The following is a 26,547-nucleotide window of genomic DNA, read 5'->3' on the forward strand; positions in this document are numbered from 1 at the left end:
AGAACATCGCGCAACATTTGCTTACAAAAAGCTGCCGACCTGTCATGCCAAGATTAGAATGTGCCCGCTTACATGACGCTAATGTATGTCAGGTTGCCAGATCATAGTTAGCTAGCTAGCTAGCATGAAAAAATAATAATAGTGCCAGTCACTAAAAATCCTAATTAAAGTCATATTTTCAAAGAAGCTCCAAACAGAATCTTTCGTGCCAAGCTAAGAATGTGTCCCATTAGTTGGAGCTAACTTTCCGCAACTAGCTAATTAGCTAGCCACTAGCATGAGAAATAAATTTAGTGTCAGTCACAGGAGATCCAAATTAAAGTTTTGGTAAGTGATACATCAGGTGATTCTCGAACTGGATCAAAACACGCATTTAGAAAACTAAATGTAGTAAGAACGCTATCGGGTCAGCACAGCAAGTCAAAGCGCTTTTCATCATCATTTGGACACCACTGCAATGTTTTCTGCTCAGGCTGCGTCTGTTTTATCCTTTCATAAAAAGTGTCCCAAAAAAGCCAAAGTGCACTAAGACTTCCGATTTATTCCTTTGAGGTCTTATGAGGACAATTCTAAGCTTGTATGGACACTTTTGAGTCAAAACATCGAAGAAATCGATAGCGAAGGAAGCAGTCAGTGGCCATTAGCGACTGGGCGCTAATTAGCATCCATTAGCTCACTGAGAGCATCAACATTTAATGAGCTCACACATGTGCATGCACACACACACGCAAGCACACACTTACGTAGGTGACAAGCATGAGGTGATGAAGATGGATTTTTAATTAGGCACTGTATTTTTATCATGTTTTTATACAATGTTTTATCATTTTATTAATAACAGAGTAATATAATTTTATTGATGAAACAAAAACAAATCATTATTTAAACATTTTGCAAATACCGTTTCACATGTGTAACCCTTTAAATTTTGTTTTAGGTGGCGTAGGAGTCAAAATCAATAGGGTGAACTTTCCAACAACAATAACGCAAGGGTCAAATTGAGCCATGTGTGTGTGTGTGTGTGTGCCTGTGCATCTGTGTGCATGTGCACGTGCCTGTGCCTGTGTTCCATTTCCTGTCAAGAAATGACATCATGGCTTGTACTGCTGTAACATATTTTATTCAGAGATGACATCATCTTACTGGAACACACATGCACATTATGCCTCTTCAGTTTTTTTTTTTTTTTTTGCTGTGTGTGCTGGAGGTTTTTTTTTTTTTTTATTCAAACTTGAACTCATAACCTGTGTCCACCCCCACAAACGCACACACGCACGCACGCACACGCACACATTGGCCGCCTCCTCACCTCCTGTCTCTCCGCCTACAACTTCCTGTCTTTCTAAACTTCCCTACTGATTCCAAAATGCTGCTTGATTTGGATTTAAATTATCTTTTTTTTTTGGGCGATAAAATATAGAATTTCTCTGCAACAATGCACCATTTTGTAACAAACACATTTTTGTGAACAAATACGGACTGTCTGTATAAAAATTAACCAACCAGCAAAATTGTGCAAATAAATTGCTTTGACATGAAGTTGAACACAGCAACGCTCCATTTTATTTCGCTCAACTCTGGCACAAACATGTGCTCTAAAGGGCATCCAGCGTCAGTCGGCTCCTTTGGGGGAGGTTGTTTCCATGGCAACAAGCGGGCACAACAAATGAGGAATGAACCAACCCCCCCCCCGCAGGCATCTACACTGAGGCATCTACAACTCCCTAATTTGACACGTGGTGTGGTAGCACTCCAACTTGGCCCAAATCAAAAAGTTCCAGCTCGTTAGCCGCTGCTTCTCTAAAGAGCGAGACGTTCAATTAGCGATAACAAGACAGACGCTGAGGAAGAGTCGTCCTCCACGGCGTAAACAAAACACTATTGTTAGCGCACGTTCGGGGCGGCGAGCGTTTACGACGTATTACACGTGTTTAGCCGCCTTAGCATACGATTCACTCCACTTCTGATACGATTCAATTCAATTTCGATATGACATTGACTTGATTTGTGTGATCAAATCAACACAATAGGAGCAGAGCTGCAGTGCATTGTGGGTAACTGACCGTGTCGCCGATATGATCTCCCATACGTAGTGTGAGCGGTGTTGCCCGGTTAGCGCTGGCGGTAACGCTGGAGGGCATCAGGAATGTTTGACTTTTAATTGGCGGCCTCCACCTGCTGCTGACTTTTAATTGGTCGCCTCCGCTGGCTGACTTCCCATCAACTGCCTGCTGGACACACGGCGGAAGAATGCTAATGTGATCAGGAGTTTTAATTGAGTGTAGTGCATGATGGGAAAGCACACACACACACACACACGCACGCACGCACGCACGCACGCACGCACACACACACACACACACACACACACACACACACACACACACACACACACACACACACACACACACACACACATACTTGTTGAACATGACGGAAAGATTCCAAACTCTACTCTGAGACGCTAACCAAAGCCTGTAAAAGCCTGACCCTGGTCTGAAACTTCTAACCCTATTAAATCACAATAACAAACGTTACTACAATTAATCAGGCTATCAAAAACAATTCAATTAATTGACATGATGGGAAGCGGAAACATGTTTACCTTGCAAATGTCATCTGACGTTGTAGCAGTTAGCAAATTACAAAGGTGACCTTTAGAGAAGTTTGCCACTTCCTGTTTGGAGATGCGCTCAAACGTGCGCTTGACAGCCACACTGACACCTAGTGGATCCTTGCAGCATAACAACATCAATCAGTTGAGAAGGAATACACAAAAGCGAGAGTTGAGATTCTACGATTTATTACACATATTTGTACATTCTTAAATAAAAAGGCTCCACTGGACACTTGTTGCATAGATATGATACAATACCGATTTAGAAAAAACAATTATCAAACACATCCAGTAACAAAAATAAACTCTCATCAATAAACAACATAATGTCGTATCATACAAATCATATCATTTCAACACTTTGTACAGCAAAAAAGGTGTCGGCAATGGGACTCAGTAACCACAAAGAAAATTGATTTGATCAGAGTAACCCCCCCCTGAAATATGTCACTTTTAACATCCCGTTAATTGATGATTCAAAATGATTTAGAAAAATAATTGAATGACCTAACTAGTGCTTAGATGCAGTACCACTTTGCCTCTTTGGGGGTGCCATTGAGTCACTCAAGTGTATGTCAAATATTTTTGTCAGGATTTCATTGCAATGTCCAGAAATAGTAAAATTTCAGAAAAGGACATGATTCAACTTGTGATTTTTCATGTGACTTTTTCACAAAAATCATTGGAAAAAAAATTGTGGTGTGTTTGGGTTGTAGAAATGTACTTAACAGATGCTAAGGAAGCTAATGAGTCTATGATTTGAGACTCAGTGACCACAGCTAAAAGCCTACATCTTGATTTGAATATTTGTACTATTTTTTTTAACTTTTTGTTTAAACATGAATATAAGCCAATTAAAAACAGTCATAGTCAATTCAATGCTTGGAGCTATCGCTATTGCAGTACCGCATTGCACCATTGAGTCACACCAACAAGACGTTTTTACAACTCAGAATGTCACGCACAAAATTATGGAGGCAAAAATCTTTCGCCAAAAATATTAAGAATTAAATTTTAAAATTTTAGTTTTTTCAATTTACAGTTTCTTTGACGAGTGACTTTTTCAGGAATTCTCAACAAATAGGTGACAGATTTCAGTTAAAAAAAAAAAGCTAATGTGGCTAATGAGTCATGTGATAGCAGCAACGCCAAGAGAGTCACATGACTGAGTGTCAAGGCATTTGATTAACAGGTGTCGGATATGTGACGTGCTGTTGTCCTGGTGGTGTGGCGGATGTGCGACAAGTGCGACGAGACTATGCTAGCCGGCTAATGAGATAGCAGTGCAAGAATTGTGATCACGTAGTGCAACGTTGGCAAGAACTAAAGCAGAAAGTGGCTAAGGAAGTCACGCTATTTACAAAAGCTAACAGACATAGCTGGCGACTGGTGAAATTGCACCGTCTAATTCAGCCAGTCCTATTCCATGATTGGCTGGTGAGTCTCTCTTTGGAATCATTTGGAGTCAACAATCTTAACCCTTAGCTAAAACTAACCCTAAGAGGACCTCCGCTGATGCTAAGGTTGCCTCCGTCTAGTAGCTGCTAGTGCTGCGCTAACATGACTTAACTAGTTATAGCTCAAACAGCTAATTGGGCCCTGAAAGCCAAAATATCTTACACTAGAAGGCCAGTTTTTGTATGTAGTGGCCGTTTATGCTAAGACGATCTTTTGTTAGCGCATCGCTAATGGAGTCTGACACAATTAGACCCCTGGAACACCTCACATTCCCCCCCTTTTTTTCTGATACGTTGTCCCTGTGGACCCAAAAGAGCCTCATTCGCTACTCGCTTGTGGGTTGCTCATAGTGCTAATGCTAATCGGCAGCTAGCTTGGGAGTCAAGCCGAAACAAACTAAGCCAAGGTGAGCGAGGCGGAAGCATGGGGAAAAAAGTTTTATAATAATAATAATTTCTATCAAACAGAAGTTTCCCACAGACACAGTCATATGTTGGTGCTTTGAAAAGTGCTACTAGCGTCCTTCTGTGATTGTACGTCCAAGCACTTTTGTGGACACAGAGAGTGTAAATTGCCAATTTAGAGGGGTTGAAGTCTTTCATACAGAAGCTAAGTAAGTATATTTGTCGGACAATCGTTTTTAATCGTTGTTAAAATTTCCACCGTCTTCCTTTTACACAGCCTTCTTGATTCTACCTCAGAAACTGAGAAATTCGCTAGGTGACCAACACACAACGGCAAACCGGGTAAAAAAAATGGCTTTGATGGTCAGCGTGAAAGGGGCTAATGGCGGTGAATTTTTTTTTGTCGTACCCCCCTTCCCCTCGTACAAAAACGTGGTGGAGCTGCCTCAAAATGATGAATCCACGTTGGAGGTTTTTGGTTTTGATTGTTCTGAGCTGCACTGCAGACCACCCTTGGGATATTTATGCCATCGGCGGCACCAGGGAAGGAGGATTTTCCAGCGTCTATGTTTGAATGTCCATGGTTCATGTTTCCAAAGAGAAAAGCATGACAGAAGCGGATCAAGAAAACGTTGCCATGGAAACCAGATCATTTGTTATCAGAAAAAAAACTATGCTAAGTAGTTAAGTGCGAAAAACCATTTGAACATGAACAGTTTGTGTGTGTGTGTGTTCAGCATGTGTTTTTGTGTGTTTTTAGTGGTTTTCTTCCATTTTTTTTGTATTTTTTCTGTTTGCAGTACAAAAAAAGAATGAGTTGAACATTAGAAAAAAAAGTGCAGTCATTGGATATCAAGTTAGCAGCAAAGTTAGCAGTTAAGTGAGTGGCTGAGTTAGTGGCTAACTTAGCGCCTTATTTACCAGCTAACTTGGTAGCTAACTTGGGGGATAACTCACCAGCTAGTTAGTGGCGTCCTTTTTGACCGCACACATCATGTGGCACAAACAAGAAGTTTAAAAAATGCACTTCCTGTTTCTTTGATTGGCCAGTCCTCTCACATTCTGCTGAGTTCAGACATTTTCTCTAAATGAGAAAAAGAGGAAAAAGTGTCATCAAGAAGAAACGTTGTTGTGGTTCTCCCAGTAGAAAAAAAAAAAAAATCAAAGTGTCGCTGCGCATTTTTTTCCTGCCCAAAAGGGTCCATTGTGGTGGAGGAAAGCCGACAAGAGGGCGGCAAGTCTCTCGGATGTCAGATTGTGTTGTTTTCTTCAGCTAGATGGCGTTCTCGTGGCTAATTGCCACCCGTAAAAAAAAAAAAAGTCTGATTGTACAAATAGGACCATATGACGATTTTTTTCTAAGAAAATTCTAGACGCTTAACTGGCGTGATGCGTTTGAAAACGGCACGTAAAAAACAGTGAGTGTGTAAGTGAATGAAAACTGACAATCTAACTACTCCTCCTCCTCCTCTTTTTCCTTCTCTTCTGACACCAGGTGATGGTGGACAGGCTTCTTCTTTCTTCTTGTTTTGTCCTGCTTTGCGGTAGCGCCCCCTTCAGACGTGGCGTTTCATGTGCAGTGCCAAATGGTCGGACCTGGAGAAACACCTGCACGTACACACAAGGACATGGCATCGATATTTTGTGTGTTAATTCTATTTGTGTACAACATCCGTCCATCTGGAAAGAGTGATCAGTGGATCTGTCCATAGATTCATCCACCCTCGCATTGATCTCTGTCTGTCCATCCATCTCGCTGTCCATATCTTTGGTTTTTCTACTTGAGCTTTTCACACATGATTTAAGTGTGTGTGTGTCTGTGTGGACAGATGGCCATGCGGTTCGTGTGTATGAATTTTGGGGGTCCAGCTGGTTACACTGAGAGCCCCTCTCACTCAAACCCTTTTCATCTTCACTCCTCTTTGTGTCCTCGTCCTCCTGCTCACCTTAAGGGGGCCCAAACATGATTAATATTTGTGTGTATGTTTTTGTAGGGCCATGTGCATGTGTGGGTCTCCGCGTTTGTTTTTGTGTATCTGTATGTATGCGTGTACGTGTCGGAGTGATAAACAGCTAGCTTCGCTTTGTCTTTGGCTTTTTGTTACTGACTGACTGTTTTATTGTTTTACTTTTTTAACATAGCTGTCTCTCAGTGTGTGTGTGTGTGTGTGTTTACCTGTCGCAGTGGTTGCACTTGAAGGGCTTTGCGCCGGTGTGTTTGCGGTAGTGTCGCGTCAGTTCGTCGCTGCGGGCAAAGCGCCACTCACACCCTTCCCACGAGCACTTGTACGGCTTCTCACCTAACACACACACACGCACACACACGCACGCACACACACACACACACACACACACACACACACACACACACACACACACACACACACACACACACACACGCACGCGCACACACACACACACACACACACACACACACACACACACACACACAAAAGAGGAGGTGTCACCACAACATCGCCATGCCCCAGCGCTTTAACACAATAAACAGTCATAAAAGTCCAGGAAATGAAGTCTTTACTGGTGCACTGTGTTCATTACAAGTCGCGCGCACAGCCCGAGGTGACATGTAAATGAAGTTTCCTCCCTCAGAGATGTTGTTCTCGGTGCGTTTGTGTGTGTGTGTGTTTCACACGGGGTCAAAATATTCGGGATACTTCCCAGTCTCACACTGTGCCTTTTTAGACATCGCTGAGTCTGTCAATCAAATGTGAGCACAGTGATGTCATTAGTGTGCCTAATGAATTGACCTCAGAGGGGCACATGCATAACACATAGTTCCTGCATACAAACAGAACATCAACACAATCCTCGCTTTGACCTGTTATCCAATCAGATTCTTGATTGTCTAAACTTGTAGTGGCGTTCAATGCTCATGTTCTGACATTACATGATCTGAGCGGCAGTGGCCTGACACTCAGGAGGGGCCCGGAGGTCCTGGTGGTGCACACACTCTTGTTAGCGGATAATCCCGCGCAATGCTGGCACCGCTAATCCACCATGATGCTACGGCATGTGTGTGTGTGACATACGGGTGGGCAGCAGCCTGCCCTCCCCATTACAAGCGTAGTGCTTTCATTAGGACTTTCATTAGCCATTTAATTAGCCGTTTAATTAGCTTAATCTGCCTTTTTTTAGGATTTACAATGAACATTAATCAATGCTGCCTTTTTTTTACATCTGCAATAATGTCCAAATGTGATGTAGAAAAAAGAAATGTACCTGGTTGTTGTACAGATTTTAAAAATAAGCCTTTTTTTTAAAATAATGATAATAATCTCATACCCCCTGAAAAGCTCTAACATGCCAACCGCTAGCGCACATGCAGTGGATGGACCTTGGCACAATATTGATGTTTGAAAAATGTTCATTTGTAAAATAAATATGAAGGTGCATGCACATTCAATACAGGACCCCCATCCCCCTCAAGGCCCCCCCTCCTCCTCATGCTTGAATTAGGTTGCTAGGCAACTGCATCACTCTCCTCCCTAATTGGCTGCCAGATTGTTCATGTCTGTCAAGCTCCCTCACTCGATCTCTCACCCCCTCCCACACCTGTCACAAACACACACACACGTTCTTTCAGTTGCTAGGTGACTTCTCCATCATGCATCCTTGCTTCGTCGTGCAATAATTGGCTGGCGTCATGGTTGCCGTGGCGTCAGGCCTGGGCACGCCTCCTTCAGTGTGTGTGTGTGTGTGTGTGCGTCTGTGTATGTGTGTACGCTTAAGAAAGGAGCGGGTAGGAGGGGGGGGTTGATTGTGGTGTGTGTGTATTGGGGGGGGCAATTAGGGGAGACGGGTGTGAAACGAGCGCCTGTCTGACACCTGCGGCCCTGCACACTCACACATTCACACACAATGAGCGTGCATGTGTCAAGGATCGACACACATCACTTGTATAGTATAGCACAGGAGAGTGTGTGATGTATGCAAATAATGAGGTGTACCACAAGGCTCTATCATCAGTCCTCTGTACTTTTATATTATCAAACCATCCCGTGCGCATTTGTACATTGTGTGTCACATCTGTGTTACCTGTGTGCGTTCTCTGGTGCGCCTTCAGGTGCGAGCTCTTGGTGTAAACCTTGCGACAGCCGTTAAACTGACACCGGTGTATTCTCTTCTTGTTCTCCACCGAGTCCCCAGCCAGGCCGAGCCCTCCGCCCAGCTCGCCGTCACTGAGCGCCCCCCCTGCCGGCATCGGGAGCTTGGATGGCGGAGGAGACGTAAGCGCTCGGGCCGCCACTAGTTTTGCCGCCCCTAGTTTGGCCGCCCCTAGTTTGGCCGCCCCCAGGCCGACCTTCTTGGCCACCAACTTGAGCGTGAGCGCGCCGCCCGCCTGTTTTTCTAGGTGGCGCCCCAACTCAGGGGACGAGGGTGGCGTTAGCGACGTGACGGCGGCGCTCAGCTGGGCGGCGCTGACCCCCGCCACCATGACCTGATCCTTGCTGTCCGTCAAAGTCTGAAGGAGCTTGGCGTGGACTTTGGGGAGCGGGCTGGGCTGCGCCGGGAAGCCGGCCAGGAGGGGATCAATAAGCTCCTCATCACTGTCGCTGCCTTGTGCGAGGGCGGGCGCCAGGAAACGGTCCAGGTCCTCGTCCAGGAGCTCCGACAGTCTCCTGGGCTCCGTCTGGAGGTAACGCTCCAACTCCAGACATGTCTGAAAGGCCAAAGACACAGAGGATGTGTTAATGTTGCACTATTGCACCACCTAGTGGTCTGGAGGGTTAAAAAATGTTAAACGACACAGGACAGGATTTTCACACCACAACACAGCACATGTCAGATAACCACCAGCATCTAGTGTAAACTTTTTGTACGCTGACTATTTCGACACAACGGGGCAGGACAAGTGAGTGAGATACAGTCAAGCGTAGAGGTGGAAATTTGCCAGATTTACTTCATCCCTGACATATCGTCATTTACCGAGCAGAGCGATGCGTGAAATGCGCACTTTAACAAGCCGTGTGAAAACGGCTTCATGAGAGAGTATAAATGTTATGCATGTGCCAGAGAGGGAAGTGATTTTGAATGTCAGCATCATCAGCTTGCTTGCTTGACGTCTTGGACTGCTGGGCAGGCACACACACACACACACACACACACACACACACACACACACACACACACGCGCGCGCACGCACGCACACGCATGCACAACATTTGGAGAAAGGTCACAACATGCAGCGTTACCTTGAGAATGACATTGTGTATGCTTAAAGGTTTCATATATCTGGAATATTAAATGTACTATGGAAAGCTATTTATAGACACGGGCTGGTCACAATATTAGGAACAGCTCTCAGTATAACACAGTAGAGCAAACCTGGGCAAATTACGGCCCGCGGGCCACATCCGGCCCTTTGAGCGTCCCTGTCCGGCCCGCATGAGGCCAATCGTAATTTTAAAAAACTTAGTGTCGTGCGTACAATGCAACTGTTTCGCTTTTATTTTGAAAGGCGTCGCACTTCCGTGTAGCGTATGTGTATGTGAGCTGTGCGTGAAGGTGAACAGTGCGAAGTAATGCTGCCCGAGAAACGTGTGCTGACCCTCAGAAAAGAAAAGTTGACAAGGAGCGCCGTGTTTTCAACAAGACATGGACTGCCAAGTATTTCTTTACAGAAATGAAAGGTAAAGCCATGTGCCTGATTTGTGGTACACAGGTCGCTGTGTTTAAAGAATATAATTTGAGTCGCCACTACACGACCAAGCATGAGAAAAAATACATCTGTCTGATAAACAGGGCGCATCAGAGGCTGATGCATTGCTAGCAAAACTGCAAGCCCAACAAGGACATTTTATCAAACTTCACACCCAGAGATGCAGCGGCTTTGTCATTTGAGGAAAAGTTAAAGAAGTTAAGAATAAATTGTACAGATTAATAATTGTTTTTTTATTTGACCTTTACACCACAATTTCACATAGCTTAATATAAACATAAAGAGAATAATTGTATTCTTCTAATTACCAGTACCAACTATTTAAAATAAATAATTTAGTGCATTTTACAATGGAAGAAAATTGAGCAGGTTTAAATTATCGTAGGTGTGGCCTTCTGACACAACTCAGGTTTTTCATGTGGCCCCTTGTAAAAATTAATTGCCCACCCCTGCAGTAGAGCATGACACGTGCAATAATTAATATGTTGTGTCATTGTTAGTTCAATGACACGCTCAATTTGTTTGTTTGTTAGCTAAGCAACTACTCCAGTCATTACGTATGTTTTGAAATTTGACGTTGATAGCTGTGTTTGCATGGTGAGGCAAAATGGGCCGAAGCTGAGGTCTACTGCTGAGTGACAATCATTAAAATAAACAAATTTTTTTCAACAAACAAGCGCTGGTGAGAAAGACGATCCATGTGCGTGTATCCATAACGAATGCATGCAGGCAGCTAGCCGAGAGGCTTTTGACATTGCAAAAACAAAAAGCAAACAGAGTAAAGTGGATCCTCCAGGAAACGTTTGAGTGCACACTGATGACATCATTAACCACCAATAGAATGATGATGAAGTCAAACTTGTGCTGCATCATCACACTTCACTGATACAACACAAGTGCCACAATCATCACACCAAAGGCTGAACCACGACAACATCAAACCCAAAGAAAACACAATGCTAGCCGGGTCACAAAGGTCAACTATTTGTTTCAATATTTCAAAAAGCAAAGGGTGTGATTTAATATAAACTAATCGTAATCATAATATTCAGCGGGAAAAATAAAATGCAATTGGATTATGTTTCAAAATCGCTCGGCCCTGCATTAAGCTGTAAGAAAGATAAAAATTGCGGCAAACGTGTGGAGGACATCAATCAAGACTCAGCTCGAGTGAGCGTCTGTGTGTTTATTTCCCTCTTCAGCCGGTGAGTGTTTGCTTTCCTTTTTGTGCGCAAATGGTTCCTAATTAAGACGCATTTTGGCGCGTGTCAAAGAGGCTCTTTGAAGCTCCGCCTCCTCCATGGATGCGAGCGAGCGCTCTGATGGCTCATTAGACGCAAAAGAGGCTTCGAGTGTGTGTGTGTGTGTGTGTGTGTGTGTGTGTGTGTGTGTGTGTGTGTGTGTGTGTGTGTGTGTGTGTGTGTGTGTGTGTAAAGAGCATAATGACTTAAAGTTGATAACTGCATTCAATAGCAAACACCAAAAGCAGAGATAGGCCTAACCAGATGTACGACAAAAAATGTGTTTTTTATACATTTCATTTTTCATACTACATTCCTCAGTGATTGTATGAAAGAGTTTTTGAACGATCAAAATAATAAGCACATCTTGTATTTTTCTTTTTATGCTCTCGTGCATAAAAATGACCAATCCAGGATGACGCACAACTGCTGAACAGTATTGATGTGCACTGAAATGCACGGGGAGGCGTTTTATTTTGTATTCCTAAAAAATGTCTACTTGCATCCACATAGACACAAACACACAAAAATGCACAGACACACACACACACAAGCAAATACACAAAATTTCACCGTCTGTGCTTATTAAATACGACGGGATGAAATTAATTAATAGCATAATCACACACACACGCACACACACACACATACAGACATGCACAAAGAAACGAACACGCACACTCAAAAAAACACACACACGAGAGTCTAGTGACTAGACTAAGGGGACAAGGCAGGTACAAGCTTTTAATTTGAAGCATAATTTAATACTGCTTATACAGGCTTATGCTCATTCTGTGTGTGTGTGTGTGTGTGTGTGTCTGTGTGTGTCTGTGTGTGCCTGTGTGTGTCTGTGTGTGTGTCCCAGGCCATTTGAGTAATTGGCTGAGATGGAGGGATTGGAATCGGCGGTAGAATCATCTGTTCCTCCGTCAGCTGAGCTTTCTCTTAATTAAACTCTCACTGTGTGTGTGTGTGTGTGTGTGTGTGTGTGTGTGTGTGTGTGTGTTAGTTATTTGTCATGTTGCCCTGCGCCGCCAGGAAGACAATAGGCTTGCCATCCAGACATCCTATTCAGACACACACACACACACACACACACACACACACACACACACACACACACACACACACAACACACACACACAGACGAAATCCTAAATACTCTTTGTATTGAATTTCCAGCAAAAGCAGCAGATACTCGAAGGCACGTTTTGCAGCACAACGAAAACAAACGCTAATCTTCAAGGGCAAATAAATAACGACTAATAAAATGATTACGCATTTGTATGAGGATAAATTGTGTGTAATCGGCAGTGTAAAAGATGTTAATTGGACACGTGCTGCTGAAATATAGCGCCTAATTAGCATCCTTCAAGCGGTGTGCTTTTTTCACATTGGTATTCGGTCACATCGCAATGCGTCTCCACCGCATCATTAAAGAATCCTCTCTGCAAACAAAAAATCTTTTATTTTTTTTCCTCAGCATAAGACAGGAATAGAAAAAAAAAAACTTTTAAAATGAATATCTACACTTTTTGTTTTAAAAATGTATTTAGTGAAGTTTTCTCAGAATGACAACTTTTTGTTTAAAAATGAACAATTTTTTGGCCTCCAAAAATACGATGGGGAATCGTTGCAAAAAATTCACTTCAAAATTTGCAACGATTTTCATAAATGCTTGAACAAAATGTAAACTTTTATTTTACTCAAAAATACTTATTCTCTTTTCTTTAAAGAAATGCAAGTTTTGGGGCTTTTTCAGGAAAATAAAGTTTTTAAAGAAAATTTAATTTGAAAAAAAAAAAATAGTAAGTAAAACATTGCACACAATTCATACAGCAGGACGAGGTGGCCGAGTGGTTAAGGCGATGGACTGCTAATCCATTGTGCTCTGCACGCGTGGGTTCGAATCCCATCCTCGTCGGTTGGTTTTGACAAACACGACCTCCAAAAATGAAAGTTATGTAATGCAAATATATAAGCTGTGACACCATTGCGACACCTACTATCTTACATACCTAACCCAATCACTAAAATTTGCTTACCCATTGCAACACCCACTCACTTACCTATGCCCACACAGGGTCACTAAAGTTTGCAAGCATGCACATTCAAATTCATGCAAACATTCATACACTGACAAACATGCCCAGGCAGACATATGCGCGCATGCAGACTATGTCTGCCTTGCTAATTGAGCATGAAAGTAGCACATCAATGGTGTGATTTAAAAGTGCTGTTAATGCTTCTTCTGCTAGCAAGAGAACATTAGCGACAAGCTTCAGTCACCTTCACTATAGGACATTCTAGGACATTCTAGAGTCAGCCCCCACAGCCAAATTCACTTAGCCACATGAATTTTGCCAGACGACAAAGTCTCAAGAAGCCATGCACCTGACAATAGGACATCTGCCATTTTGTTTTAATGCATCTACTTTTGATTTATTTGGAAAAATCAGGCCCTGAAGGCAGTTTCACTTGCATGCATGAAATATGTCCACCATGAGTGGAAGCACAAAATGTTGTGATGAGGATTACTGTACTGTTACTTGAAGCTACTTGACGGATGACGTGTTTAAGACAATGAACCTGAAGGAGGTCTCAGCTGTTGTTGAGTCCTAATGGATTAACCCTTTGTCTTGACTCCATGCGTGTGCGCGCACTTGCGCCTGTGTGTGTGTGTGATGGGATGAGTTCAGGGATTAGGTCATTTTGAAGTGTGAGCATGCGTGACTCGGCGTGTGTGCGTGAAACAAAGGCTGCTGGGAGAGAGAGAGAGTGTGTGTGTGTGTGTGTGTGTGTGTGTGTGTGTGTGTGTGTGTGTGTGTGTGTGTGTGTGTGTGTGTGTGTGTGTGTGTGTGTGTGTGTGTGTGATGACTTCACTGCTTATGAATGTATTTATGATCACTGGACGCGTCTGTGCCTGTGTGTGTCTTTGTCTGCATTGATGGCTTTTACATTAAAAAGGTTCTGGCCGTCACACGCATTCAGCGGCCATTTCATTAGGTACATTTATAATTTCATCATTTAAAAATATGGCTAAGTTCATTCATGTGAATAGTAATAATAAAAACAGATATAATGAATTTGACCGATGACCTCCCAAACGTGTTGCGAGGATAACCAACCGCTTTCAACTTGCGACGCAGACAAGCGTGCAGATGTGGTTGCTTGGCAACCAATCACGCGAGGGGACAAAAAGAGCACCTGGTTGCCTCCGGGGACCTCCATCACCATCATGGTCTCACCGTAGTCTGACCTCCAAAGATTTTTTTTTTTGGGGATAGGGTGGTGGTGGTTCTCACTTTGCTGGAAAGCAGAGCGGGTGGGTCACATGACTCATACGTGCTTGTGTGAGCTAGTGTGTGCGGATGTGCATTAGAGAGCCATCCTGGGGTGAAAAGAGAAACACCCTCCACATTTCCATTTTGCTTTGTCCTGCAGTTCAACCCTAAATAATTCACATGTACTATGCGCACACATGTACACGCGCGCACACGCATGAATACGCGCACACATAAAATGCTGTTCTCTGACTGGCATCACAGTGATGCTCTCTCTTGGAGGAAAAAGAAAAAAAATGAGGTCATCTTGGAATACTCCCAATTTTCTATCACAAAAAAAAGGATATTTTCACATGTAGTATGTGTCACTAGGCAACTACGCAACACAAAGTGTGACACATTAGAACATTAGAATTTTTTACTTTGTGTTGCTATTTTTTTAACAAGGACAATACCACTCTATCATATTAGGCTTCATAAAAGAGAAAATAATTTAATGACCAATATGAATTTTTTGGGGCTCATCCTGCTTCCGAGCAATCTCACATTACATAACCAAATGTTTCTCAGTTGATGTTTACCGTAAATCTGACAATGCTCACACTGTCTAATAAAGATATGCTCGTATAATGCTAATGTATAATGAAATATATAAACAAATGCCATAGACAGGCTAATTTAAATTTAATACAAACCTTAAAGTAGCTTTGACATTGTCGGTTTAGACACCAAAATGTTCTACCAAAACATAATGAATGCATACTAGCTTCATGCTAACATAATGCAAAAGACAGGCTAATGAAAATTAGCATCAATGTAATTACAAACCTTTAAGCAGCTGCTACTTTTAAACACACATGGAGCTGCAACGCAAATAGAGAATATGCAAAGCCCTCAAGGAGCCTGCAGTCACACACAACGCACACACTTGTGTATTCCTCATAGACTACACTAACCCACAAAACAAAGCAAAAGTCAATGTGGCTTCACGCTGCGTTGCCACGACAACAATTCGGTCTGCTGGCCTACATGGATCATGTAGAGATGCATCAAGTAAAAGTGCACCACATAGACTTGCATTGCCTCAACACACACTAAAAGCATGTCGACGTACATCATGTATGAATAGACATACAACACGTAGACTAGCCTGGAAGTACATTGCAAACTGGATGAGGGGGGTCAACAGGAAGTCTGACCTACTACTTCCTCTACTTCCTGTACTACAACTTCCCCTTCATCGACTGGACTTCCTGTCACGATGTTTATCTTAGCGTGTGTCTCAGTTTAGTCTTAGTGCTCCTCGCCTCCGAGACAAACGTCTGCGCTCTTATTCCCAAGGTCACCCTCCTCCTCTACATCGACCCATTTACTCTACACACGCTCGCACAACAATCATCCATGCATGAAGCGGCGCTGGAATGGTGGCACACTCTGTTCTCACACAGTCCACACACACAGAGAATGTGTAAAACAAAGCGACATGCCCAAATGAGCGTCCGGAGGGTCTTTCATGTTGTTGTGTTGCTATTGATTAGAACATAAACGTGGTGTTAGTGTTCGGCCACGCGAGATCAATGAGCGCCAGACAGAAGTCATCAAATACCTAACCGAGTCGCCGAGAACAGAAATGCTGATTTACGGCAATTAAATTTGTATGTGTGTCTACGGTAGGTACCTTGTCACACTTTTTGGGGGAACTTGCACCACTTTTTTCTACTCGTTTCCCTAATCCTAACACACACAGACACAGACACAGACAACGCAACTCATGTGGCTAAAAGTTCATGTAAACCAAAACTGTATGTAACCTTTACACGTGTGTATGTGTGTGTGTTGTCCTGCTAGCTTCAGGCCGTGTTGGCAAGCTCTCTCTCTCGCCACATATGCACACATGTATACACACACACACACACGCTTGCACACGCATAAAGTGAGTTTGCTGGCTGAAAAAGACGACGGCAGAGTACAATTGATTTTTGTCCATCATGCAGAATTGAGGCATCGGGAAGCAAGCGAGTCACATTTTGGGAGGGAACAGGAGGTCAGAACACTCAGAACAAGACAACAAATCAATCTATAAATCGTTATATCATTCTGTCGATTTTGCGGAACCAAATCAAAGCAGTTTGGAACAATGGAGGGAAAAACCTTGGCCTATGTTTTGCTTCCCCGCAGCCTGTTTGAAATAGTCAATAATGTCCATTCAAGCAGGCAAATTTTTCTTTCTTTCTTTCAGATTTGTTTCTCTTGCAGCCCTTTTAGCCAATTGCTATAAAGCAGTCAGTGATTGCTGAGCAACTCATACTGCCCGCTGTCTTTTTAAAAGCACACAAGAAAAACGTTGTCTTGCTGTTGACTTCCTCTTCTATTTTGTATGGCAGCCCATTTAGGCAGCTGATTTAAAAAATTCAATGACTGCCAAGATATTAATCATGCCTTGTTTTTGATCCCCTTTGACTTCTTTCATTCACACACACACACACACACACACACACACACACACACACACACACACACACACACACACACACACACACACACATACACTCACAGAGCCAGTCATGTGTAAAGATGAGGACGACTTTCACAACCCAACTTTGTGGTCGTGCCTCATTTGTTCCACTTTGACGGCGCCGTACTCCTGACTAGTTTGTCCCGGTAATAGTCTCTTATTTAATCTCCCGCGCCGGTGACTGAACGCCTCATTCGCCTCCTGAATTACAGCCGACCTAGGTGTGTGAGTGCGTGTGTGTGTGCTACACAAATGAATCGATGTGCAGCCTCTCAGCAAGGAGAGGGAAGATGATCAATCAAACGCAGATAGCTCATCAAAGATCAGCTTTGTGTTTTCATCACTTTTTCTTTCCATCTATGAAATCTGCTGATCTGCACTTTGATTAGCAATGTCTGCGCCTCAAGTTCCGGTGAGCAAAATGTTCACATTACAAATTTCAAAAAAAGGAAGTTTGATATAAAAAAAGAGTGAAGGAGAATTAGGAAGATGACCAGTCATTCACTTCCTCTGTTCTTCATTCTTTGTTTTGTTTCCTCTTTTTGTCTGACCAGGAAACAGCTGTTAACTTACGCAATCGTGTGTGTGTGTGTGTGTGCGTGTGTGTCAACAAAAAAAACAGACCCTCGGGACAGGCATGATTAATTGATTGGCAATCAGACCATTTTCAGAAGCAGCTGCCTAAACGGGCTGCTATACAAATCAAAACAGGAAATTTGGTTTGGATGCCAAATGTTGGTCGAGCACGAATCTTTATGATGAGATACTTTTGATCCCCTTCATATGTTGACAATCAAAAGTGCACTCAGCAGAACCAATCAACACGAAACTCGGTGTGGATTGTATCAGGATGCACGAAAAAGTCTCACAACCCATGCCTGGAAGGAAACAGGAAGTGGGTTGTTTTTCTTCGAAAACATCACAATGTCAAAGTTGGGGTAGTATTGTTATTGAAATAAAAAAATGGTTGAATCTTTTAAGTATGCTAGCGGTGCACTCGATACCCCGACGGCAAGCTGCCAAAAAGTAATTTGAGTGCAGACGAAAGCAGCCGATGTAAACGCCTCTCTCTGTTCTTATCTCTTGTGCCGCCGTGATTCCCATCGGGAATTCAGCTCCGCGCTGAATCGGATTGGCGGCATATCGGCGGCACACAAGCGTCTGGTGAGTTGCCGGGATCCGTGGTGACGCCGTGGTGGATCAATCCATCAATCGGGACGAAAACAGATGAAACGACAACAGAGCGCAACAGGCGGGAAGGGAAAAATGCTTTTAACCAGGATGTGGTAAAAATAGCAGGAGGAAATGTTACGCCAGTCTGGAAAATTTGGATTTATTGTCACACACACACAAATCCCAAAAGGCCATCACATCATTCCCAATCGGCACAGACGCAGCAATTATACGGCGAAGACTACATGCTGCTGTCAGACGCAACAAGGCTAACAGACAGGCGGGACAGTGTGTGTGTGTGTGTGTGTGTGTGTGTGTGTGTGTGTGTGTGTGTGTGTGTGTGTGTGTGTGTGTGTGTGTGTGTGTGTGTGTGTGTGTGTGTGTGTGTGTGTGTGTGTGTGTGTGTGTGTGTGTGCGTGCGTGCTTGCGTGCGTGCGTGCGTGCGTGCGTGCGTGCGTGCGTGCGTGCGTGTGTGTGTGTGAGTGTGTTTAGCAGTCGGGCAAAGCAGTTGATGAGAGAGGACAAAGAAGCAAAAGACACAGGAAGCAACCAAACATAACGACGCCAGTGTGTACGCGTGTGCGTCGCCGCAGGGAAAGAATTTTGAGGAAACTTGACATAGCTTGATACATTTAAGAGTAATAGAGGCTGGCAAGGCTTTTATTGACTTAACTACAGCTATCAATACGATGCTACTTTATTTCTAATGATATCGCCATTTACAGTTTCATTAAGGGGATCATTATTGAAGGCAAACATGGACACGCGCATCATTGTGGAGCAACCACATGTAGTTTCTAGTTTCGGTCTTCTACGTTATGTAAGATTATCTGTAAGAATGCTGACTTTGCAGGAGAAAAAAAAATCATAAGACATCAAATGTCATGAGTTTACAAGAATACTAATCATCGCTTAAGATGCCGTGCAGCAAATTAGCTCAAATGGGATTTGATGTCCATTTGTGTCAATTGTCTAGTCCAATCTATGCTACAAGCTAAAGTCATGAAATAGCCTCTGGTCCAAAGAAAATGTTACACTTAGCCTGTTGCTAAGTTAGCGAATGGCGGCTAACTTCATCCTACCAGCCACACAATGCGTGTGAAGACTTAGATTTTCAATAACAGACTCCATAGAAGCCAGCAACCATGTTACAACGCTAATGACAACAAATGAGGAGTCACAACTGTAATCATCGACCCCTGACATAGGTTACACACACAAGCTTTAAGTTACACCTTTGAGTGTCAGCTTAGAGGTCAAAATTCGCAGACTTGGTCCACTTCTTCCCCCTATTCCGTATTGTTGTCTTTTACATAAAAAAGCAGGTAAAGTTCCCTCTTAACAAACCTACAGAGCCCTCAAAAGAGCTGCGTAAGTCTGATTCGAGGAATTCGGTATTCAAGGAAATGACTGTCCCCCATTCCGCGTCACTGCCATTCACCCCCCCCCCGACCTCAAAAAAGATGGAAAATGACAGTTTTTACTGCTGTCGAGTAAATGCAGACTTAATGGATGAGACGGGGCTTCATTCTGTACTGTAGGCAATGGACATGTGGGCCACACACACGTGCACGCACGCACACACACACATGCTGGTCACAGCTGTGCTTATTCAATGTCCATCAGTGTGGAACCATCACACACACGCCAATTAACATACCACGTGCTCATTAATAGCTTTTGGTGAGCACGTGATGAGCGTGAATGATTTACGTGGAACCTGATGTCAACAAAACATTTTATACACACGCGCGCGCACGAGGATGATGATACATAATTTAGTCTGCAAATTCGCCATGACAGGTGTGCATGTATTATTTAGTAAAGGGAGCCAGCGGCCATTAGGCGCGTGCGTGCGTACGCATCGATCAGATCAGAGCTGAAGCGCGCAGCCCGATCGCGCCCGAGGCGCGCGCACGCACCACAACAACACTCCACGCAAGAAAAGCACGTTTAAATGCGTAAAGGCGAAAAAAAATCTTAAAAGCTATTCAGGGGTGGGGCTAAAAGTACAACATTCAAAAATATAGATTTGTTTTTTTTCTTTTCGAGATGAAGGCACGTGACTGTTTTTACGAGCGCGTCCGCGTGCGTGTGTGCCTGTCAGCGGACCGCGCTGCGATCCATGTGAGCGAGGAAATTAATATATAATTCAGGGGAAAAAAACGACAAGCCAAGCTGGACAGTAATGACGAACATAGAATAACGTGCAAATTATTAAAAATATTTATATGTATTAATATATTGTTTTCAAAAACTGCTTACAGACCTGCTGCCAGTTTTCCTCCAGGGAAGGCATCGCGGAGAAATAACCAGTGTCGTGCACCAGTTGGAGTTCCTGGAAAATACTGTAATTAGCCAGCACGTCCATGCTTGTTGTGCAAGAACAACAAGAAGTAAAAGAAAAACGTCCACAATCAAGCCCCAGAAAAGTCCGCACGAGAAGTATCACATCCAAACAATTATTTCCTCATCTCACGTTTAGGTGGGGAGAGAAAAACAAAAAGAAAAAAACAACTACAGCTGAAGCAGGAAAGCTCAGAATGAGCGCGCACATTAATTTTAATTTGTTGAATAGGAGAAAAATGAAGCTTAGTTTTGTCGGTTCCGCCTCTGCTCGCGGCTGCCAGGTTTGCTTCCGCACAGGCAGCTCGCCATGCAGGCTGCAGGTTGCCAGGTTTGCTTCACGGCACAAGCCACGCAGCTTCGCCATGCAGGCTTTTGCGGGTTGCCAGGTACCACATAAGCGGGGGACCAGAGGGGGCGTGGAGTCACTTGTCACTCGCTTGCTCACGTGACCATATAAGGTAAATCGGCTTCATGATGTCAGCGCCGGCCACGTAAGGGGGTGCTGCTGGTGAGGTAGGAGGCGGGACTTGTTAGGAGAAAGGCTCGCCATTGGCTGGTTCCCGCTGTCAGCCCCGCCTCCTTTGGCAAAGAGGGGGGTGAGTTATTTTTAGCGAGCTTTAAATCGAGCCGAGGAACGCTCGAGCCAGTCAGTCCTGTGAGGACCTCAGAGGACGCACATGAGGCAATAGCTCTCCAAAAACAAGCAGCGTCAAAAAGCAGTGTGAGTGTACACGTGAAAGCACATTTACTAGCTGCATGAAACGGAGCAGAGTCAGCAGACCTTCTCCCACCACTTCGGGCCACATGACTGGGTTGGCTAGACCCTGTGGCTAAGCATGATGCTAATTAAAAATAAACTACAGAAATGGCGATGGTCTTGTTTGTATGGGACATCTAAACTAAGATTTTGACATATCACAAAATTGTTTAAGATTATCATAAATTGCATGTCATGTTTGGGAACTGAAATGAAACCTAACCTAAATGTCAATTCAAGACTATTTAGTGGTATCAGGTGCACTATGTACAGTAAAAAAGGGCTTGGTAAGCAGCAGATGACGCACACATTGTGTAGGGAATTAAGTCCAACAAAGAAAAAGTCACATGACATTTCCCTCAGGTGCATCGTGTCACATCTCCAGGGATGGAGGAACACGTCTCGGAGGAGAAGGCCGAAAGGGGTCTTTGAGGGGGAGCAGATGGCTTCTACATGAGCTCTTAAGACATTTTCATCATTGATTTTTACTAAGGCAAGGTGGTGGTGGTGGTGGTGGGGGGGGGGGGGGGGGGGGTTAATCAATACTAGCTGACAGATTGCCAGAAACAGCCGGTCACACCACTCAAAATATATACCAGTATCGCTCAAACTACTACTGGCATGTTGGGTTATAGTACTGCTATTACAACTAGCATACTACTACTTCTACGAGCATTACTCACAGTAGTACTACTACTGCTTGCATGGTGTCTATGATATGTAAAAGTAACCTGTTTTAAACACATGGCAATGGCCTAACAGGTATCAAAGTGTCTTTTTGTAAATTAAAGTCACATTGAGATGTCTCATGTGGTTACCGGACAGACAAAATGGCCGTTTAGAGGTGTGTGTGTATAAACAATAGAAATGTGTTGTAGAAGAAGAGAGACATCTACTTTTATGAGGCCATAAAATATCTCCGCAGTGACCTTCCTTTGATGGCCGCCATGGCTAATGCGCGTTTATACGCCACAAACATGTAGCCGCGTCATTACCTTCTCGTTTTGTGATTGACAGCTGCAAATACATCATTGTTAACACATACACACACATGCACAGACTCAAACGATTATCGGTGGACTGTGTCCAATGCGTTGTTTGAGGAGATTAAACGCAGCGTTAGTGGCTTCACGCTAACTAACATACACGCTGTTTGCGTAATGGCGATACAAGCCACAGAATTTACCATTGTGTGTCTAGATGGTATTTCTGATTTGGACTTGAGTGGCCATCTGAAATTTATTTGAAGATTTGAATTGATTTTTTAGGGGAGGGTGGATGGAATTTGTCACAATTGATCTAAAACACTATTTTAACTGATTTATTTTATGATGATTTGATATTTTTCAGGATTATTTTGGAGGCAGTGAAAACCTATCTATCCATTCAAAGTAGCAACAAACACGTCATCATCTCATTGGACCGCATGATGTTTGCGCGCCATCGCCATGGCACCGTTCTACTGGGATCTTTAGCATGTGTTTATCGCCTCTTATGAAACCCCATTGAGTGGGTGTATGTGTGTTGTGTGTTTGTGCATGTGTTTTTGTGTACGTGTGTGGGTGCGTGCACGCGTTCACACAAACATCCAGATGTGTCCCCTGCGTCACATCCGAACCAGGTTCATGGACGCTGTGCCACATGACCACGACAGTACAGCACCCACAAGCTCCTTTTGTGTGTGTTTGTTTGCATGTGTGAATCTCTCAAAATTTCGGGTATCTTGACATTTGTGCAATTGGGTGGAATTTTCTTGTTTTTACCATTTTTGTAAACGAGTGCAGGTAGAAAGGGGTGTTTGCGCCGTTGTGGGTGTTAAAGGGAAATGTGCTTTCGGGAGTTTGCAAACATATTTTTTAAGGTTGTGTTAAACTTATAATCATATTAATATCTAGTATTGGAGTGCTCGTGTGGATTGGTGGGGGCCGAAGAATGTGCAGGCAAACTGCATGAACTTGTTTTCTTCGAAGTGTTGTGGAATAGGCCCGGATAGGGAGTACCGGAGGAGACCACCTCAAGGTCGGTGAGGAACGAGAACAACAGCACGTCTATGAGACCGGGCTTCGAGGGGAAAACCCAACCGCCTGACCTCAGCGACACCTGGACCGGGGAGGAGATGGCCATCGACCAATCATCTCACAATATTTTGCATGCTTTAATATTCATATTGTGTTTCTTTAAAACTGGGCAACCCGGAAGAATGTGTCGTCTTTTGGTGGTCACAAAAACGCACGTTTTAGTGTGAGGGACCCGGGACCCAGGCCTGTATTAGTGCGCTTTGTCAGGAATAAACAATTGGTAAATTTGGTCTGATTGATCTACTGGTCTTCTCTTTGACAGAACGAACTCGCAAAATTGTTAGGTGCGCCAGTGTGTGGATTAGTACATAGCAATTTATGTGTTAAGTGTTGATCGCAATTTGGAGTCAGATCAATAACTAGAATCCGTAACCTAACAGTGTGAACAGCTGACTTAGTTCCCTGCCAATGAAATCTTTCTCATGGCAGAAACAGGCTTACTGGAGTCCATGCAGAAGATCCACTACTGTGAAGTGGGCACATGGAGACCTGGTTCCACTTCCATTGTTTGTGCACCCACACCCTTTCCACCACTCCAATATTCCACACGTCCTGTAGGTGGTCAAACGGTTGTCATCGTGATCTCAATCCTTTTCCACCGCTGACAGACGATGCAAGTTGATCTTCAAAAGTGTAGCAAGTCAATCATAATAATAAAATTAATGTTTTTTGCCTTGCCAGTCAGTTGGTCAGTGAGTGTTCATCATCCTGCATTAATTCCGGACCAGCGGACGCCAGCCAGGCTCCACCAGGGACTGACATCATCTAAAAGCCTACACACTACATCACCTCCCCCCCCAACTAATCCACCCCCTCCCACCCCTCAACGCCTAGACCCTTTTCTAGCCCAGCCCTCCATCATTCCTCCTCTGCTCCCTGCATGGCCCACTTCTTCCTCTGTGGCATCGCCCCGGGTCCAATTCAGCAGCGACCTGACACTCTCATTTAGTTTCGATACCAAGCCCCCCCCCCTCCTCTATAAATTCCCCCCACCTCACGTCCTGCCTGGAAGTAGAAGAAAAGGAAGAAGAGGCATCACACATAAATCTTTGCTGGAGACACCTTCTCCTCCTCCCTGACCCACTTCCTCCTCCTCGAATGTCATCGTCTCCTCTGTCCATAAATCTTCACGTGCTATGTTTGACTACAAAAGCCCAACATTAGCACAAAAATTGCAATGTTCTACTTTTGGGAATATTTTCCACAATTAAATACTAGATTTACTATATTCGATCACGAAAAGCACACATCCACTCAGCTGGTCACCTACCTGAGGACTGGAGAAGCAGTTTGCAGTGGTTTTTGTATCTTGTCTGTTGCAGAAAACAGCAGGTCATCAATAAACCCGCTAAGGGGGGAGAAGAGAACGAGGGGATGAGGAAGAGCACAGAATGGGAAAGAAAGATGGACTAAAGTTGGGAGGAAGAGGGAGAAAGAGCCGTTAAAGAAGCGCTCAAGTGCTCAAGTTGAAGGAAAGCCAAGATGGGCCTTCAATGTGTTTTATTTCCTCACTCAGAAGCTTCCGTGACCTCCCCCAGGGAACAAGCCGAGTCATCGTCCAAAGTAGACGACATTTCATTATACTGGGCCTTCTTCCTCCAATTCCTATTTCCTGCCTTCATTGCTCGCTTTTCTCCATTCTGCCTCCATTCTTCTTCTTGCTTTCCATCCTTCCGCCATTCTTCATTTCATGCATCCCGTCACCCACCTCCTTCCATCCATTCTTCTTCTCTTCCTTTTATACATCCTTTTCTCCTACTCCCCAGTCTTCTTACCTTCCTTTGCACTGTACGTAAAACATGGCCAAGTGTACGCCGGCCAAAGTTTGACCCAGGTGCAGATGATTTCCCATATCCTGTGGTTCCTTTCACAGTAAAAGACCATGAAAGAGCACATCCTGTTGTTGCTATTGACTGCATGGATTATTTAGGACGGGTGAATGACAGCCGCTGGGTCGAGTCCTACATGCCCTTTACGTGCCATGTGCATGTAAGTTAGCCATTAGCACATCGCGTAAATGCTACGTGTCCTAACACGCATGTAAGTGTCCCATTAGCATGCTTGTCATGACCCCCCCCCCACACACACACACACACAAGCCGGCTCTTGTTACCGGGCAGTGTAGATAGACTCCATTAGCATTGATCAGATGTGTATGTGAGTGTGTGCGTGCGCGAATGCATGCGCATGACTCACTTATTTTCAAACTAAATCAGTCATCAGCCAAATTGTGATTTTTCAAAATAAAATGAAAGAATGCAATATACTCATGCTTGGTGTAAATTTATTTGAGATTTTAATCAAATAAAAGACAGATTTCTTTCAATGAAAAACATTGTAACATATTTTTCATTTATTTTCACATTGTTATTTAGCACTTTATTATTTTCTATTTGTTTTCAAATATTTATTTTTTATTTACCATTTCATGTTTTATTTTGGAGGTTATTTCAATAGTTTTTTCATTGACATTTCACTTACTTAGGTTAAATAGGTTTAATGGTTTTTATACGTTCATTTCTATTTTTTAATATATGTTTTCTTTTGTAAATACATATTTATTAGACTTGCTATTTTCGTCTATGGATGCCAGACTCGTTGGGGAAAAAAGAAAAAACCTTTTTTAAAGTCCATCTGGAGCAACAGTGCCCCCTGTTGCCCACAGCCAAACCATCCATTTGAACACTTTAAAAGGGACACCCCGGAAATGCAAATATAATTATTATTTGTTTTTAAATTGCTTCGTTTTGTCGCACACACAAAACAAAAAAATAATCTAACATAATTTGTACTTTATTTTCATCAAATGAAAACTTTTCTTGAAACACATTTTTTTCATTTTGGATTGATTTGTATTTTAAAAAATGGGATTTTATTCCTATCACACTTTAACCTTTTTCTTAAACAAATCAGTCGTTACTGTGAAAAATTCGGCTGGTCTTGAATTATTTATCTTTTTCCATGTTTGAAAATATCTGACTTTTCATGTT

The 26,547-nt window shown here is 43.4% G+C and overlaps 1 protein-coding gene, 1 long non-coding RNA gene and 1 other non-coding gene across 9 annotated transcripts; 1 reads left to right on the forward strand and 2 right to left on the reverse strand.

Moving 5' to 3' along the window:
* Window positions 1–757: 757 nt before the first annotated feature.
* LOC148394592 (uncharacterized) lies at window positions 758–2,672 on the reverse strand. 3 transcript variants are annotated; one of them, XR_015859864.1, is made up of 4 exons: window positions 2,606–2,656; window positions 2,422–2,511; window positions 2,064–2,228; window positions 758–1,800 (listed from the first exon to the last, which is right to left on the reverse strand). It is a non-coding gene; the product is annotated as an uncharacterized LOC148394592 (long non-coding RNA). The 3 variants fall into 3 exon arrangements; XR_015859863.1 differs by having other exon boundaries at window positions 2,064–2,231; XR_015859862.1 differs by lacking the exon at window positions 2,422–2,511 and having other exon boundaries at window positions 2,064–2,231; window positions 2,606–2,672.
* A 114-nt stretch (window positions 2,673–2,786) lies between these two features.
* Window positions 2,787–25,357, reverse strand: LOC148394593 (Krueppel-like factor 7). Of its 5 annotated transcripts, XR_015859861.1 has the most exons (6): window positions 20,643–21,130; window positions 8,536–9,160; window positions 6,656–6,779; window positions 5,926–6,087; window positions 5,437–5,563; window positions 2,787–5,043 (listed from the first exon to the last, which is right to left on the reverse strand). XR_015859861.1 is itself a non-coding variant. In XM_088383047.1 (5 exons), the coding sequence occupies exons 2-5, from the start codon at window positions 20,670–20,672 to the stop codon at window positions 6,036–6,038; spliced, it is 831 nt and encodes a 276-aa protein (XP_088239173.1). In that variant the 5' UTR covers window positions 20,673–20,711; window positions 24,828–25,357; the 3' UTR covers window positions 2,787–6,035. The 5 variants fall into 5 exon arrangements, 2 of the variants coding, with proteins under 2 accessions (XP_088239173.1, XP_088239172.1); XR_015859860.1 differs by having other exon boundaries at window positions 2,787–5,563; XR_015859859.1 differs by having other exon boundaries at window positions 5,437–6,087.
* trnas-gcu (transfer RNA serine (anticodon GCU)) lies at window positions 13,244–13,325 on the forward strand. Its single transcript has one exon. It is a non-coding gene; the product is annotated as a tRNA-Ser (tRNA).
* Window positions 25,358–26,547: the final 1,190 nt, after the last annotated feature.

This window comes from Syngnathus floridae, chromosome 8 (genome assembly GCF_059516105.1).
Source record: "Syngnathus floridae isolate MCC-2025c chromosome 8, RoL_Sflo_1.0, whole genome shotgun sequence".
In the NCBI taxonomy this organism is placed as follows: Eukaryota; Metazoa; Chordata; class Actinopteri; order Syngnathiformes; family Syngnathidae; genus Syngnathus; species Syngnathus floridae.

Coding starts and splice junctions, on each gene's coding strand:
- LOC148394593 (XM_088383046.1), bottom strand. CDS start 20,744: ATGGACGTGCTGGCTAATTACAGTATTTTCCAGGAACTCCAACTGGTG. Junction 9,161..20,642: donor TGGAGGAAAACTGGCAGCAG/GTCTGTAAGCAG, acceptor TTGGCCTTTCAG/ACATGTCTGGAGTTGGAGCG. Junction 6,088..6,655: donor AAGTGCAACCACTGCGACAG/GTAAACACACAC, acceptor GTGTACGTGCAG/GTGTTTCTCCAGGTCCGACC.